We start from the raw sequence: 16,756 nt of genomic DNA on the forward strand, positions 1-16,756 counted from the left end.
GTTTCAAAACGTGGCTGTAATGAAGCCCCTCAAGAGTCTGATTATCCAGACTTATGTAAGCATTTACTCTGTGTTAAACAGGTTTGTTTTATCCTGTATCTATAACGTGCTGGCTTCATGTTCAGTTGGACAATCTATAGGACAATCTATAGGTCTCCTCCCTGGTCATTCGCTATACCAAATACATAAATAAAACTAGCAATTACATATTCCTCTTACCTGGCAGATAAAGTTGTGAAAATGTGTTTCAACTTAAAGCAATTGCTGCACGTAACTCATTTCCTCACCCATCTGTGGTTTGAAAATGTCCCATAAAATATTCATGATGCATATCAGCAGAGAGCATCATTCCCTTCAATTACACAGAGGTAGTTTTTATGCAGGGGCTTTTTAGAGTTTGCAGAGTGTGGTATGAGCCTGGCAGGAAGATCCACCCTCTCTTTTAGCCATCATTCCCAACAGAAAAGTTTTTATATATGGTACTGTGCAAAAGTCAGAGACCATCCTTCATTTCTTTAACTTCCAGTCAAAGGAAGATCGATTTCTTTGAAAAACTTTGGGAGCAAAACTCCCAAAAAGAATGTAAGATAAAGATTAATAAAGGTAATATCTGAAAAATCTAATATGGGCAAGTGTGAAAAGTCTAGTTAGCTGAGGCTTCTGTGTAATTTTCTGTAAATATTTTCTATTTTTTTCTGATGCTGAAAAATAAATAACTTGTACTCAATTACTTTTGCACATAAGAAAGTGTATATAAATTTCATACCTACAGACTAAAACAAAAGTTCAAAAGTTCATATCGAATTAAGCACTGTGTATAAAAATAATCGTTCCCTCATTTCTTTGTTGAAGGTTATCTGAGGTAAGATACACTTTTTCTCATAGAATAATTCCTGTTTGTGAGCATTCTTTATTGTTCAGACTGTGCCTGTATAATTCAAGTTAATTGGCAGGTTTATTAGCGGAGGATAAATAGCAGAGAAGTGTTTTGATTGGTGTGCTAAGCGATGATAGTAAATCAATAAAATGAGTATGAAGGCTTCATAATGAATATGACAGATGCACGCAGAAGTTACTCCTCAGCTTAATCACTCTTTGCAGTGGGGCTGTAGTAGGAAGCTATGATAGAAGATAGAAGCCTTTTGATTGTCTGTCTCATTGTTTATGCTTCTGAAGCATAAACAATGCTGAAGCATTGATGTGGACCACCAAAGAAGCTGAGGGATATATGATCTCTTTGGTGAGATTAAAAGTCAGTGAACTAACACACACTCACCTCAGAGACATCTATGTGTGCACACACACATGAACACCTACAGGCAGTCTGCTCAGAAGCTGTATCCTGGCCTTACCCACCACTAAGATGGACTTAGGAAGTATAAGCTAAGGTAATAAGGTGAAGCTTACCTTAAAACTCTGCGCCATGTGCTGTTGACAGAAACAACAAACCTGTTTACAGCCACAGCACGGCCTGTAGTGGAACACAATTATTAAAGAACACATATCTGCACATTTTAATGCCCAATTAAAGTTCTTATTTATTGAATTGTACATATTGGAAAAAGTAGGCAAATGTGGCCTATACAAAAGTTATGGCATGTTTTATGTTTCATTTTTCCCAGCATGACAAGCTCAGTGAATGAATAGAAATCATGCACTGAAATTTGCAGAAAAATGCGGTGTATAAATTTGGATGTATTAGCTTTTTTCACTTTAAGTTTAAAAATCAACCAAACGTTATTGTCTAGGGGAGTTCAAACTTTTGCATGCAACTGTAAATGTGACTTTCTTTACTTTGTATGTTTGCAGTGTTGTGTGCAGTTTTTCCGTGAGCCCTTAAGTATGTAATTTCTACTTTTAAGTTCTTCATAACTATTTGTACAATTGAGATTTTAAGCAGCAAAACATTGTGCTGTTTTTGCTTTACTACTAGACCAAAACTAAGTAACTATTTATTTTTTCAGTTAATTTATCATTTTATTGTGAGTTGTATTACTTTTTTGACACTACTCCCTTAATCAGATCCTTTTTTCCACTGGTTAGCATGGTTTATTTTTCCATTTTTCTGAAAATCATATTAGTGAGCAAAGAATGTTAACTTTCTATTGCGTTGTCATGTTAAAGTTAGACCCAATCCCATTTTTTATTTTTACCCCTACCCCTTGTATTTGAGTGTCACCTTGCCCCCTGGAACTGAGTTACAAGGGGTAGTGGTTGAAATCTTCCTCTATGAAATGGGACCCTCAAAAAAAAAGAACAGCACTTCATTAACAGACTACTAGCGGTGCTCTGTAGGCGACCCTGCCAGTCTGCAGTGATAGCAGAGGGCTTTGTTAAATTTAGGGCATCATATGCTTTCAAAGAAGTGCACTAATTTAATTTATTTATTATCGCCACCCCTAATTGTTCAGTGATATGAACCTGAAGTAAGCTATTTACCAGCTTCTTGTTCGAATTTTTCTCGTTCCACCTTAAATGGAGCAGCAGTTGCATTCTGACAGTACAGGTGTCGATACTGTTGGACTATTTAAGGTGGATCGGAAAATTTCACTAGCTAGCTATCGAGACATCACATACTACTAGCGATTATTTTGTGCGTGGTATGAAGAAAAGATCATAATACATTGAAACAACATTAAACTAAGATAATACAATGGTTATCATAAATTTCTAAAGGAAAAAATACTCACATTTGTGGTTTCTTTGGTCGCTCGTGCAGCCATCTTGCCAGTTTTTTTTTCTTTTTCTTATAACACTCTGCTTGGAATGTCTCTGTAAAACCTCCATTTGGAGGGCCAAGTAGTCCTAACACTTCGCCCTACCCCTCTATCTCAACAAAAATCAGGACACCCTACCCCTAGGTGTGAACGTGCAAAACAAAGGGCTAAGGGCTAAGGGCTAAGTGGTAGGGGTGAGGGGTGAAATGGGATTGGGCCTTAGTGACAGAATTCGAAGACTGGCAAGGGCAGTTTCTTAGTATAATAGTGTATATGTCAGTTAGGGTCTCTAGGCATCAGGGTCCCAGAGTATGTACTTTTTAAAATTTAGTTTGTCGAAAAAAAAGCAATGAATCTATAGATTTTCTTATTTTTTCCTGACCAAAATGAATTAAATCATTAATTATTTCTCTAATTCTGCATACAAAAGAATGTTGGCATATCAAAAGTGTCATATCACTGTCATGTCAAAAACATGCATCTCCATTTATTTTCTACTTCCATTTTTCTACATCATCTACTTACCAGCTGCCCTTTATGGTGAATGAATATTTCATGAAGAATTGATCAAATGAAAAGGTCCAAAATTACTTGGAATGAAATCTCTTCACATTAACTAATATTAAAAGTTAAGAATGTTTCACATTTTTTGTAAAGTTACGATTTTGGAGCATTTTAGTTTTGTTTGGACAGCAATGATATGATGGGACGGGTAGGTGATCCCAAAGTAGGCCACTGTAGTTGTCATTGCAGCTGCTGATGCTTGACATCCCTAATAACTGTTTTATTGTATTCCCAACCTCATTGGCATTAGCAAATAGTGGAAAGATCTAGTATTTGCCTTGATAATATTTATTCTGTCACTGCATGAAGAACCATCATTTGGGGACATGTCTGTGTCCTTGTACCTCATTATTTCCCTTAGTGCACAATTAGCACTTGAAATGTTCTTCTTTCTGTCTGGCTTAAGAAGTATAAAAATGATTAGTCAAAGAAGTCAGAAGGTCCAAGGAATTTCAGAGGGAAAAAAAATCACAACTCTTCAGAATGTCTCCAATTAGATGTAAAACTCTGACGACTTAAGCGGTCCAGAGGTTCTAAAACGCATTGTAATTTGAGCATCTGGAGCTGCCTTGGTATTCCGATAATCTACCTGCATGCAGCCTGTGGAGATTACATTTGTACAGTGCAGTAGTAAGTACATTATCTGACAGATTACATGCATTACAGTCTTATTGTGTGGCCTGGCCATCAACGGCTTGTCTCCTTGGTTTAATAAGGGCAGTGCTGAGGTGAGTGGACACTGAAGGCCTTGATTAGGCCTTGATGAGCACAAGTCCCTGCACTAATCATCCGCGGTAGACCTCTGCATTCCCCCACTTTCCATTGGGCTGTTATCCTATTTCTCTGCACCTAACGAACCCAACAGATAAATGTCATTTGTTGATGTAAACACAGCTGAGTGCAGTTTCAAGATATCTCCTCCTGGCACATGCCGTGCAGCAGCATTCACAAAGATTCCCAGAGCAGTGCAGATTCTGAGTAGTGACTCAAACATGCAGTGTATAAATGTTAAAACTGCATTTGTATCTCCTGGGCTAGCTGATGTTACGGTGTATGACACTGTGTTTAATATCAGATTAAGCATTAAAAATCATTGTGTCTCTCAGGCTCTGTCCTGTTTTAATACTTTATGAATGTATTCATTTAAGCAATTTGTGTTTTATACATGTCCTCTAAGGAGTTCTCTTCAGATTCTCAATGTGAAGTAGTCTGAAAATGTTTAGTCTTGCTTAACCTGCGGTCTTGGGGGCAGATCTCCTAAGGTTTGGTGTTGTCATGAACAGTAGCAGTGTCAGGACTGCTGATCTGGATGTGTTGGCCTAATCTCACCCCTGCAGATTGAGTATATACACTGATCAGGTGTAACATTATGACCACCTCCTTGTTTCTAAACTCATTGTCCATTTTATCAGCTCCACTTATTATATAGGTGCACTTTATAGTTCTACAGTTACAGACTGTAGTCCATCTGTTTCTCTGCATACTTTGTTAGCCCCCTTTTACCCTGTTCTTCAGTGGTCAGGACCCCCATGGACCCTCACAGAGCAGGTACTATTTGGGTGGTGAATCATTCTCAGCACTGCAGTAACACTGACGTGGTGGTGGTGTGTTAGTGTGTGTTGTGCTGGTCTGAGTGGATCAGACACAGCAGTGCTGCTGGAGTTTTTAAACACCTCAGTGTCACTGCTGGACTGAGAATAGTCCAACAACTAAAAATAAGCAGCCACCAGCGTCCTGTGGGCAGCGTTCTGTGACCACTGATGAAGGACTAGAGGATAACCGACTCAAACTGTGCAGCAGTGGATGAGCTATCGTCTCTGACTTTACATCTACAAGGTGGACTGACAAGGTAGGAGTATCTGATAGAGTGGACAGTGAGTGGACACAGTGTTTAAAAACTCCAGCAGCACTGCTGTGTCTGATCCACTCAGACCAGCACAACACACACTAACACACCACCACCACGTCAGTGTTACTGCAGTGCTGAGAATGATTCACCACCCAAATAGTACCTGCTCTGTGAGGGTCCATGGGGGTCCTGACCACTGAAGAACAGGGTAAAAGGGGGCTAACAAAGTATGCAGAGAAACAGATGGACTACAGTCTGTAACTGTAAAGCTACAAAGTGCACCTATATAGTAAGTGGAGCTGATAAAATTAGAGTTCAGCTACACCCAGTGCTAACACGTATAAAATCAAGCACATAGCTATGCAATCTCTATAGACAAATAGTGGCAGTAGAATGGATTATACTGAGGAGCTCAGAAACTTTAAACATGGCACTGTCACAGGATGCAACTTTTGTCAGTTCATGAAACTCCTGCCCTGCTAGATCTGCCCTGGTCAACTGTAAGTGCTATTGTGAAATAGAATGGTTATGAATCATGGTTCACTATCTGGCAGTCTGATGAGCGAATCTGGGTTTGGCAGATGCCAGGAGAAGGAGATGGTGCATGGTGCCAAGTGTAAGATTTGGTGGAGGAGGGATAATGGTCTGGCCCCTTAGTTCCAGTGAAGGGTAATGTTAATTTTACACCATACAAAGACATTTTAGACAGTTCTATGCTGATCAACTTTGTGGCAAATGTTTGAGAAGGCGTTTCCTGTGACTCAGTGCACAAGGCCAGGTCCATAAAGATATAGGTTGACGAGTTTGTCATGGAGGAACTCCAGTGGCCTACAAAGAACCCTGATTTCAACCCCATTAAACACCTTTGGGAAGAATTAGAACGTCATTTGCAAGCGAGGCCTTCTTGTTCAACATCAGAGCCTGACCCCACAAATGCTCTTTTTATTGAATGGGCACAAATTCCCAAATACACCCTCCAGATTCTTGTGGAAAGCCTTTTTTTCATTATTTACTCATAAGATTTTAGTATTGAAAGTAAATCTGAGCAGTCATTTTAGCTGGATCAGAAATAAAAGTGGGTTGGCTTAGGCCATATGATGGTAAATATTGATAGTAAATACTGACTGCACACTTTTTCATGCTGTGAAAAGCTCGTCTTATTTGTGTTAACATGGCTGCCATTGCTGTTTCTCAGAGATGCCCGTACAACAAAATACACCTTTACCGCCAGATAAAAATTATTACCTGAAGGTTTTTCTCCTGTTTCTTGCAGCAGTATGTCAGATTTTTGCTTATATCTTTATTATTGTTTTTTTCTATAATAAAATAAGGCCATTTTCTTAATGTTTTGACTTAGTATGTTAGAATTATTTTCTGAAAACTGTGAACTTTTCTCTCAAAATAACTATAGTTTCTTAAAAAATAATAACTCGACTTACAAATTCAAAACATCAAAACAGAAGTCATTATTTTGAGATGAAAAGTCAAACTTTTGACATGATAAGTCAAAATATAGATACAAATATAGAGGAAAAAATAATGAATAGATAACATTTTTTTGGTCTACCTGACACAATCAGGCTTTCATACATAAAGAATGTGCTGAGGCTTTATAACCAGCCAACATCTATGTGGACCAAGCAAAAACAACCAGCAACACTGAAGGCTGAGTATGAACAGAAGAAAGCAGTGACATGTTTGACTTAAGGAATTCATTTATATTTTTCTTTTGTAGCAAAAAAGATCTTTTGAACACAGAAATGTTTCACATAAGACTTTTCTTTTTCTTCCTTTTTACAACTCAAGGGTAAAATGTGTCTATGTAACTTCACATACACGCTTATGTCGTGACAACACATTGAAGCACCTTCTTACTGTTTCTGACCAAGAAAATAAAAATATCACTGTACAGTCTGCTTTCATACATTCTCACATAGCTATACTGTACAAAAAATCCAATAGAAAGAATCATACACCAAGAGCAGTAACAAACCAAAACAATGAAACAATGAAATCAGTTCCCAATTTTTTTTATAGAAATTCAAATGTTAAAAGAAAGTTATGTACGAGGACCCAATCCGAAATTCATATTGTGAATAACTTTGTCATTGAGATGATGGGTTGTTTGTTAGTTGGTTATGTTTCCCTTCATTCTTTCCTTTCAGAATGTCCTAACCTGACACATGTGTATGTAACAAAGGCAATAAAACTCTTGTCTATGTGCAAAATAGAAAAATAAACATTTTCCAAATAACAAAAATAGACACTGTTCAGATGTTTTGAAATGGTGACCTGACATAACAGAATTTTAAATTTGATCAGGGACAGATTTTTTTATTAATATTTATTTATTCTTTGTCATTTCTTGCTTGGCACTGTTATGACTTCTACAGCAACTGTATTAAACTTGTATCAGAACTAGAAGGTTGATGGGCAGAGGCATGTAAGTCTCTAATAAACTCTTTGTTTTACCTTAACTGATCCAACAGAGGATTTAAATCAAAAGTGGAAAGATTTTATATCAAAATTGGAATAACCCTGTACACTGTCAGCCTAAAGCTGAAAATTGATTTATTATCATTCCTTTTACTGCACTTAGTAATACTTTCCATTGGCTAATGTGGACCACTTTAACATTAACCGTCTAATACTCAATTTATTTTGAAATTACTAATAAATACTTAAATACATTAATTAACTAAATAAAGAGGCACAAAATGTCAAAAAGTCATGGGCTATTTTTATTTAAAATGAGATGGAACTCACTCTGTTTTCCCCAGATAGGCCCATCATTGGCTGCAGTACTGTGCAAAGTCAGAGACCACCCTTCATTGATTTAATTTCCACTCAAAATGTATATTAATTTATTCACTTTTTAGGAGATTAGATAAAAGATAATCTGCTTTCACAAGGAAGACATCAAAGGTAAATAAGTGAAAAATATAAGTTTCCAAAAACTGGAGTTTTATATCATTTTTTAAAATGAAACAGAGAAAATGGGATGTCTAACACCTGTGCAAGACCTGCTAGACCACCAAAACTGCTAGTGATAAACAGTATTTAAAGTTTTCATCTTTGAGAGAGAGGAGAAAATCAAGCTGCTTCAGATCTGAAAACATCCACAGGTGTTTCTGTCCATCCTTCCACTGTGAGAAGACGACTCAACACTATGGGTCTGAAAGGATGTGTAGCTGTCAAGAAGACATTACTGAGAAAAGGAGACAGATAAAAATAGAACAAAAAAAGATATTTTCATGTTATTCTCAGTACAATCAACTGGCCAACCCAGAGCCTAGCGCGGGGGTCAGCATCCCAAATGTTAAGAAGAGCCATTTTGTCCGTTCAGCAAAAATCAAACCACCTTAGGAGCCACAAGGAGCCATGTCCATTTTACCATAATGGCTGTAAATATGTCTCAGTATGTGCTAATGTGGTAATATAGGCTAACAAATTTAATATAAACGAAAGACTTTTTTGCTCTGCTTTAAGCTTTAGCTCAGCCGTAGCCGCTTCTCTCACATCTCTGGCAGAAAACTTCCAAAAAGTAAATTTGTAAAATGTCTTTCAACGTTTGATTTTTTACAGGCTGAAGTCAGCTTCTCATTCGCCAGCTTATCGATGTTCTTCTTAAATCTTTCTCTTTGCCATTTTGTTAGCTACTAGCTAGGCGAGACTGTTGTCTGCATTCCTATGTGAACAGCAGTCTGCATTAGCAGTTATACATTAACACCAGTGTTTAAAAACATTTATTGTTAAAACTGTATTAGAACAATCAGTAAAGCTTTATTTTACCGCAAAGGGCAGTAAAAGAACCACATCTTGCTGACCCCTGGTTTAGACCTTAAAGTTAGTGAATGTGTTTTGGATTACTTGAATCAAAAGACACAGACAATATAATCAAATTCTAAGACTGAACTTTGGAGGTGTGGAAATAAAAATGCCTCTGCAGATTTCTGTGAAAAACTGAAAGCAAGTCTACTGGAAAGAATAGAAGCTATAATAAAGGTCAATTGTGGAAACGCTAAATACTGAAAAATCTGATGTCATGTTTAGTTTTTGAAGCTTTTGTCTAATTTTACATTAAACCTATATTTTCAATTTTTTTTTTCTGATACTGAAAAATGAATATGCTGTTTTGACTGGAAATAATTTAAACGAAGGGTGGTCTCTGACTTTTGCACAGCACTGTATCTTATTTTAAAAGGACATCTCTATTCTAAAGATTTTTACTCTCCAATCCTACTAACGTAAATGAGCCCGTTTTACTGTTGGACTGGACAGGCTGTTATGGTGGGATGTTGTTTTGCACACCCATTTGCTTTCCTTCCATGAAAAAAGGGAAATGTTTGGTGGGTTGACACTGCAGATAATGAAAGATAGAAATGATACAAAAAGAAAATAAAAAATACTGTACTTTATTCATTTGCATTTTTTTTTATTCCTCCTCTTGGTAAAAATGTGTTCCCATCTGATGCGTGCATCCAGTCCTATTGTGATGCACATCCACTTAGCAGGGATAAATCCTCTTGGCAACGTGCAGTGCACAGCCTGAGAAAGCCTCTCTCTTTTATTTCCTCTCGCTTCTCTGAGATTCTCCCACATCATTCAAGATCGGGCATCCATCGACACCTGCCCTCGTATTGTTAAAGGCAGTCAGTGAGCAGTGTCCCATTCAGGCTTCAGTGATGAGGGCCAGCCCTTGCCTTGGCTGTTTGCCACACTCACGCACAGAATGTCAACCTGAAGTCTGTAGTGTGATCAAATGGACAGAAGGACAATATCATTAACATGGGGGATTCATGCAGTACACAGTCTTACACACCTTGATCCTTTCAGTTATCCTTTCAGGGTGGTCTTAAGGGTCCTTCTTGCTGTGGAAAGTCAATAGTCCATTTGCTCTTAACCAGATATGGCTGGTGTCCACTTTCTGGCCTTTTCTGATAGACAAGACAAGATGAGGCTTATGGTTTATCAGACTGTACTCTCCATGACCCACTCCGAGCTGCTGCTGAACGTTCCTTTATCCCCTTCCCCCTCACTCTCGTCACACTGCAGCAGCATGCCGTTCACGGAGAGGCTCCGTTTAGTCCAGATGTTGCTGATGCGTCGAGGGTAGCTAAGGCACTGTGAAGCACCAAAGTCACCCATGTCGAAGGAATGACTGCGCTTGGGCTTACTCTCCAATGGCAGCATGAGCAACCTTCCAAGCTTGGAGTCCCCACGGCCCAGCAGCGGCTCTTTGTCAGAAGGGGGTCCCATGGCTGCTGCCATGGCTCCTGAGCAGGAAGGACCACCTGGATCCCTGGCTGGAGCCTTCAAATCCAGAGACGCGAAGGCTCCCAGCAGGTGGTCCAGGTTGGGTCGCGTTTTGGCAGGAGCTTGCCTCCATCTGTTGGGCAGAGTGCTGGACTCACCACGCAGATCATAACGCTGCACCTTCTCACAACCAATGGAGTCTGCTGAGGAAGAGGAGGAGATGCTGCTTTGCAAGGAGCCGCATTTAAACTCCACCACCTCGTCCCGCATCACGACAACAGCTTTAGGGGCCGGGGGTGCTGCCTGCATTCCGCCATTGGTCTGCGAGTAAGTGTTGCTCACCGTCACCAATTTGGCTACCTGTGAACCACTGCTGACTTTGTAACGCACCATGAGGATGACGATGAAGACCAGAAGAGTGGCCACAATCACGCCGCCAATGACCAATATCATAGTGCCCCCAAGGAACTGACTGTGAAGCGACTGACAACGAGGATAATCATCGCGGGTAACGAACTGCACACAGCCCACTATGTTGGTGGCCGTCAGCGTGGTAGCCGTGTCGTCCCAGATGGCCAGCACGCACAGGTCATACTGCATCCCCGGCATCAAATTATTGACCACGAAGGCTTTACTGGTCACAGGGATCATCCTTTGAACAAGAAAGAAAAACAATACAGCTTTAATACAGGCTTTGCAGCAAAGAGAGTTCAACCAAAGTCTAAGCAGTCTTTCATATCGACAATAACCGTGACTCATTGAGCGAAAATAGAAGAGATCAAAGCCGCTGCCAAATGTGACACAGTAAGTAGTTATTAAAATGCACAGAGTCATTTGGAGTGATTACTTTATTTGAAGCTTTATGTTTGATTCAATATGCATGGTGTTCCGCTACGTGGTAGAAAACAATTAGTGATCTCTTTGCTGTGGTGGAATTTTAATTAGGATGAAATATCTGATTGGTATCACACTTGAATTTCAGTTTGATGAGGGCATTTAATGGACTTGCAATGGACACCAAAAATTAAAATAGATTCAAAGCATCTGTACTAAAAGAACATCATTAAAATACTACAGAAAAAAAACCTTGCCCCATGCTAACATAAAGAGAATGGCAAGTTTCAGATCTCCACATATATCAGTGAGCCATAACCAAATTTCTAGTTTATGTGTATTCTTTGATTAGCAGTACTCATAGGTAGCCAAGCGAAAGCACTGATGAGAACCAGGTTCAGTATAAATTCCACTACGAACTACAAATAAATCTTCCAAATCTGCTATAAAAGTAGACGGAATAAAAATGGAAATAAGTAGTGGTTCTGGTATGAATTTCTACAAGCTGAATTAAGTAAAGGCTTCATTTGCATTCAAGGGGAATTTCTCTGACCATATTTGAGAAAACAAATAAAACGTAAACACTTTGCAGAAAAGAAAATGGGGTTAATGTTTGCAAAATATCTCAGAAATCATAAACAGCTGTAAATGGGTGTTTTAGCTATTAGCATCCATTAACATTACCATTGAAAATGTCAATGCCATGCATTTTCAAAGGGGTCTGCCTGTGGCACACTGTGACTCGTTACTGGGCAGCACCATATCTGCCATGCCAACTGCTTCAGTCACTGCCTTTAGTTTGTATACATCTCATATCATGACTTGTGATGAAGAACTGGTGAGATGTGTAAGAGTTCTTTGTTATTTGTGATCATGGTATACTGTAAAAAATGGCTCATCAGATCAAGCTAAAAACATTACTTCAGGTAGTATGTAATGTAGGGGCTGAGGCAGGTTGTAAGCGTGATGTGACTTTATTTGGGGCATTCTGATACTCAATGTTGTAGCAGGCAGGGGTCAACATACAGGCAGGCAGGAACAGATGCAGATCCATAATCAGACAAAACAAAGAGAGTATCAGAAGTCAAAACCAGTGAAAACCAAACACAAGAAACAGGCTCGGAACTCAGCTATCAAACTCAGGTAACAACACAGAGCCTTCACAAAAACACAGTGGAAACAAAGGACTATATGTAGAAGTCTTAATGAGTCCGAAAGGAGCTGCAGGTGTGTGGGAGAGGAACAGAGTGGGCGGAGCCAGGAAGAGTTCAAGTCAGTCTCCCCAGAGGGGGGAGATATGACATACTAACAAGCAACTGAATTAGTTTTATTCAGACCAAAAAACACTGATTGAAAGAATCATTCATTCAAAGTATTTATTTAGGTTAAATAAAACTAGTTAGTTTACTTGCTACCACATGAAGTAATTTTTAGGTTGATCTGACAAGCCATTTTAGAGCGAAATGGTATTTTGACTGTAATTCTATTGAGAAAAATATATACAATGCTGTGCATTGTATATATTTATATATTGACATTATATACAACGTCAAAGATCAAGCTTCATTACATTAAAATCCACTCAAAGTGTTAATTAAGTAAAAAAAATGAGTACTAGTTATTCATTTTTCAGGAGATATTTGAGAAAGTCGTATTGGGAAAAGAAAAATTCATGAAAAAAGAAGATTTTGCAAATCTAGATTTTAAAAATTATTAAAGAATGTAAAGAAAAAATGACTCCTAACAGCCATGCAGGACCCGGAAGATCTGTCCATCCTTCTACTGTGAGAGGACAACTTGCTATGGGTTTGAAAGGATGTTTAGCTGTCAAGAAGAATAAAAAATAGTAAAAGAGAAATAGAAAAAAAGAAGAATGATTTGCACTAGAAGACTGAAACTGGACATCTGAGATGTGGAGAATAATTTTATGGACTGATGACCTTTCTTAAATCATAAGAACCAGAAATTAAAAGAAACTTCTAAGATTGATTTTTGGAGGTGTGAAAAAATATCTGAGGATTTCTCTGAAAAACTGAAAGCGAGTCTCTTGAAAAGAATAGAAACCATAATAAAGGTGAAGTGGACACTAAATACTGAAACATTTGATAATACATTTATTTGCTGAGACTTCTGTGTAATTTTCTGTTAAATGTATGTTTTCTGCTTTTCTTCCTAAAATGAATAACTAATACTGTATGGCCATTTTGCCTGGAGATTAAATAAATGAAGGGTGGTCTCTGACTTTTGCGCAGTAATGCATGCCAACATTTGACAGAACAAAACAAACAAATAAACAAAAGGACCAGCAGTAAGTGTAGTACATTGATTCTCTTCTGCAGGTTAATTAATGCCCAAAGGTAAGCCAAAGTTTGAGTGCGTTCAGCAGGGATGAAGTGCGCGTATCATGACCTCATCCTGTGCTTGGGGAACAAAATGAGCAAAGCGTTTTTTTTTAAGCTTCTGAAAAAGAAACAGAGTAATTATCACAGGCAATCATCAGGCTCAAATATCACCATCCAGTGCATTCTTTGAAGATTCCTGAGTGGTGAAATAGACAGAAAATTTTAATTAAGGTCTAATTGATTAGCCAACCATGCTGTTCTGAGAGCACTCCTCGTATATTTCCTGCATAGTTAGTGAGACAAAACAGCCATTAGGTAAGAAGAACCTGCACCTTATTTTCCAGGTGGATTTGATTTCTTGCTCATAAACTGTGGCCAGATTACCAGTGGGTGGAAACACCATCCGTACAGGTGAGTTGGACAGATAAGAGGCAGACTGAGCAGCAGAACCAAATGCATGTGAAGCGTACACTAATTTACATACAGTATTCTGATGTTTTTTTCATTATACTTGTGATGAGTGTGATAAACTAATGGATATCACATGTAGTGTTGACAGTATGTGAACACTGAATCCTTCTAAAAGGTAGTGTGTATACACTGAAAATTAATTAATTCATCTGGGTTTTCTATACATACATCACAATCCAATTTCAACTGCAATCTTACAGTGGCTGTGGTCACCAAGCAACAGACATGGTTTCTAACCGCATGGTGTACAGTACTGATATATTCTATAGGCTCATAAAGGATATGTGATACATCCTTCCTTCAGCAGCCCACTGCAGTCATATCAGCAGCGGCATGGTGGTGTGACGCATTGACTACACTAAGCCTCCATGTCGAGGAAGTCCATTACTCATTCATAATTGCATTCCAATCACAGGGGAAGATGCTACATTCCAGAGTAGCAGCTTTATAAGAGTCTTCAACCTTTTTCCTGCTCGAATATTACACATTTTTTCCCCTATTTTCTGCTCGGATCAGCTTTGCCTGTCAGTTGCTGCAGGAAGAGAATAGCCCTGGACTTAAAAAAGAATTGCACTGATTTTTCAAAACATTCTGTGTAATTTAAAAACATGCAGATGTAAATAAAGTCATTCAGAGTTGTTTTGTGTTTCTTAGTTTCATGTGTGATTGCAGAGAAACTAACTGACTCAGATTCCTTTACAGTGCTGGTGATAGGAAGTAGGTGGCACAATGTCTATGCAATATAACCATTTTATTTTCTATCCAGATCCACTAGTGAACCTACACATGGACTTTTATTCTTTATTCATATGTCATATTAATAATGGTAAAATAGTGGAAAGTATGAAAAAATAAGTTTTCTTTTGGCTCACACTTCCTGAATCTACATCTCTGCCATTGATGGATTTTAGGAAATAGAGCCCTGTTTCCAAAAGGTTGGGACATGTTCAAAGTGGGCATATATTTTTCAAATGAAACAATAAAATGTCTCAGTTTCAACATTTGATATGTTGTCTTTGTGCTATTTTCAATTAAATATAGGGTTTAAATTATTTGCAGCATCCCAACTTGGCCTGGGTTCGATTCCCGGCTGGGCGACCAGGGTCGTTTCTGTGTGGAGTTTGCCTGTTCTCCCCGTGTCTGCGCGGGTTTCCTCCGGGTACTCCGGTTTCCTCCCACAGTCCAAAGACATGCAGTCAGGCCAACTGGACATGCTAAATTGCCCCTGGGTGTGAGTGTGTGTGTGAATGTGTATGTCTGTCTGTCTGTCTGCCCTGCGATGGACTGGCAACCTGTCCAGGGTGTATCCTGCCTTCCGCCCAATGACAGCTGGGATAGGCTCCAGCACCCCACCGTGACCCAGAAGGATAAGCGGTTTAGATGATGGATGGATGTTTGTTTTTTTTACTATGGAAGTCCAGAGAGGGCATGAGATAGTTATAATTTTCTGAACTGTTAATTGTCCTGTGACCTCAAGATAACAAAAGTTGTTGTCTCAAGATAACTTGATAATCTATAGTTGTGATCTCGAGAAAACAACTTTTGTTTTTTTTAAGATCACAAGACACATAAGTAGTGATATCAAGAAAACAACTTTTGTTATCTTGAGATCACAAGACAAATTAGTCATGATCTCACCATAACAGTCAAAATTATAACTACCTCATAGTCTCTCTGGAATTCTATAATTTACTGACCAATCTTGTCATGATGCAGACAGTGGTCTAATGAATTTGAAATCAGTGGGCCTGAATTAAAGCTCTATTACATAAACAACTGTCCAGCTGTGTCAGATAAAATGTAGAACAAAAGTACTATGCCCAGAAAATGATCACTTCTAAAACATTTAAGTCTTTAAGTTTTTTTTCTTGTCACTTTTTAATGGTAGCCATACTGTGACTGGCCTAAATTACTTTTACTAACCATATTGTTATGGCAGTTATTTAAAAGCTTTATAGTATTTGCATTTGACCTGCACTTGCCTGTATAAAAGCCACTTCTTAATCTAGTATATTCTTTACAGATGTACAGCCTCAAGAATGCCCATCATCTAGAGTAGATATTGAACTTTGGAGGTGGTTTATCTGAACATGATTCTGAAGGAAAACTGAACAGGGCTTTCATCATACAACTAAAAAAAAAACAGCAGGCTACAATCCTAGAATCCTTGAATCCTGAATTTCTGAGGATGACTCATTGGCAACAGATCTATTTGTTTGTTCATAGTCATTTTTCACCACTATGAACATTCTGTTAATATAGCCTGCAGGAACATTTTGTTTAAGTAAATCATCCCTGTATAAAATGAACACTAAATAATAATTAATCATAGGCAGAAATAAAAAAAGCATATGCTATTAGCTCAACTAAACCGGTTAACCTTCTTCTGACAAATACTTTTGTTTCCCCCTTCTGCTATATGTCTGATAGTCTAATAGACTCAACTCCTAATGAAAGTTCCATGATATATTCATCGGCTGTCCCTAGGATATGATCAGGCTGTCAAAAACTTGTGAATATTGCAAACACAAGCTGACAAATTGAAGTATGCAAATAAGAAAGCTTGTCAGAAAGAAAGAGGTTTGGATGGAGCAAATGAACTACAGCTGGCAAAAATAGCTCTTCTACGATTCACGGGCACCACTCCAGTTGTTAGCAATATATCGCACATTGCTTTGACACAGGAACGGTTCTAGCATAAAGAATGGCTAAAAGTGTTCATT

The 16,756-nt window shown here is 38.4% G+C and overlaps 1 protein-coding gene across 1 annotated transcript in view; it reads right to left on the reverse strand.

Annotated features, from left to right (window-relative positions):
* Positions 1 to 9,117: 9,117 nt before the first annotated feature.
* Positions 9,118 to 16,756, reverse strand: part of LOC118824153 (leucine-rich repeat and fibronectin type-III domain-containing protein 2) — a 52,638-nt gene continuing 44,999 nt past the window's right edge. The window contains exon 4 of the mRNA XM_036594120.1: positions 9,118 to 11,038. Coding sequence (XP_036450013.1) covers positions 10,102 to 11,038 — 937 coding nt within the window. The 3' untranslated portion in view covers positions 9,118 to 10,101. The remainder of the gene's footprint in view (positions 11,039 to 16,756) is intronic.

This window comes from Colossoma macropomum, unplaced genomic scaffold (assembly GCF_904425465.1).
Source record: "Colossoma macropomum unplaced genomic scaffold, Colossoma_macropomum, whole genome shotgun sequence".
Lineage (NCBI taxonomy): Eukaryota > Metazoa > Chordata > Actinopteri > Characiformes > Serrasalmidae > Colossoma > Colossoma macropomum.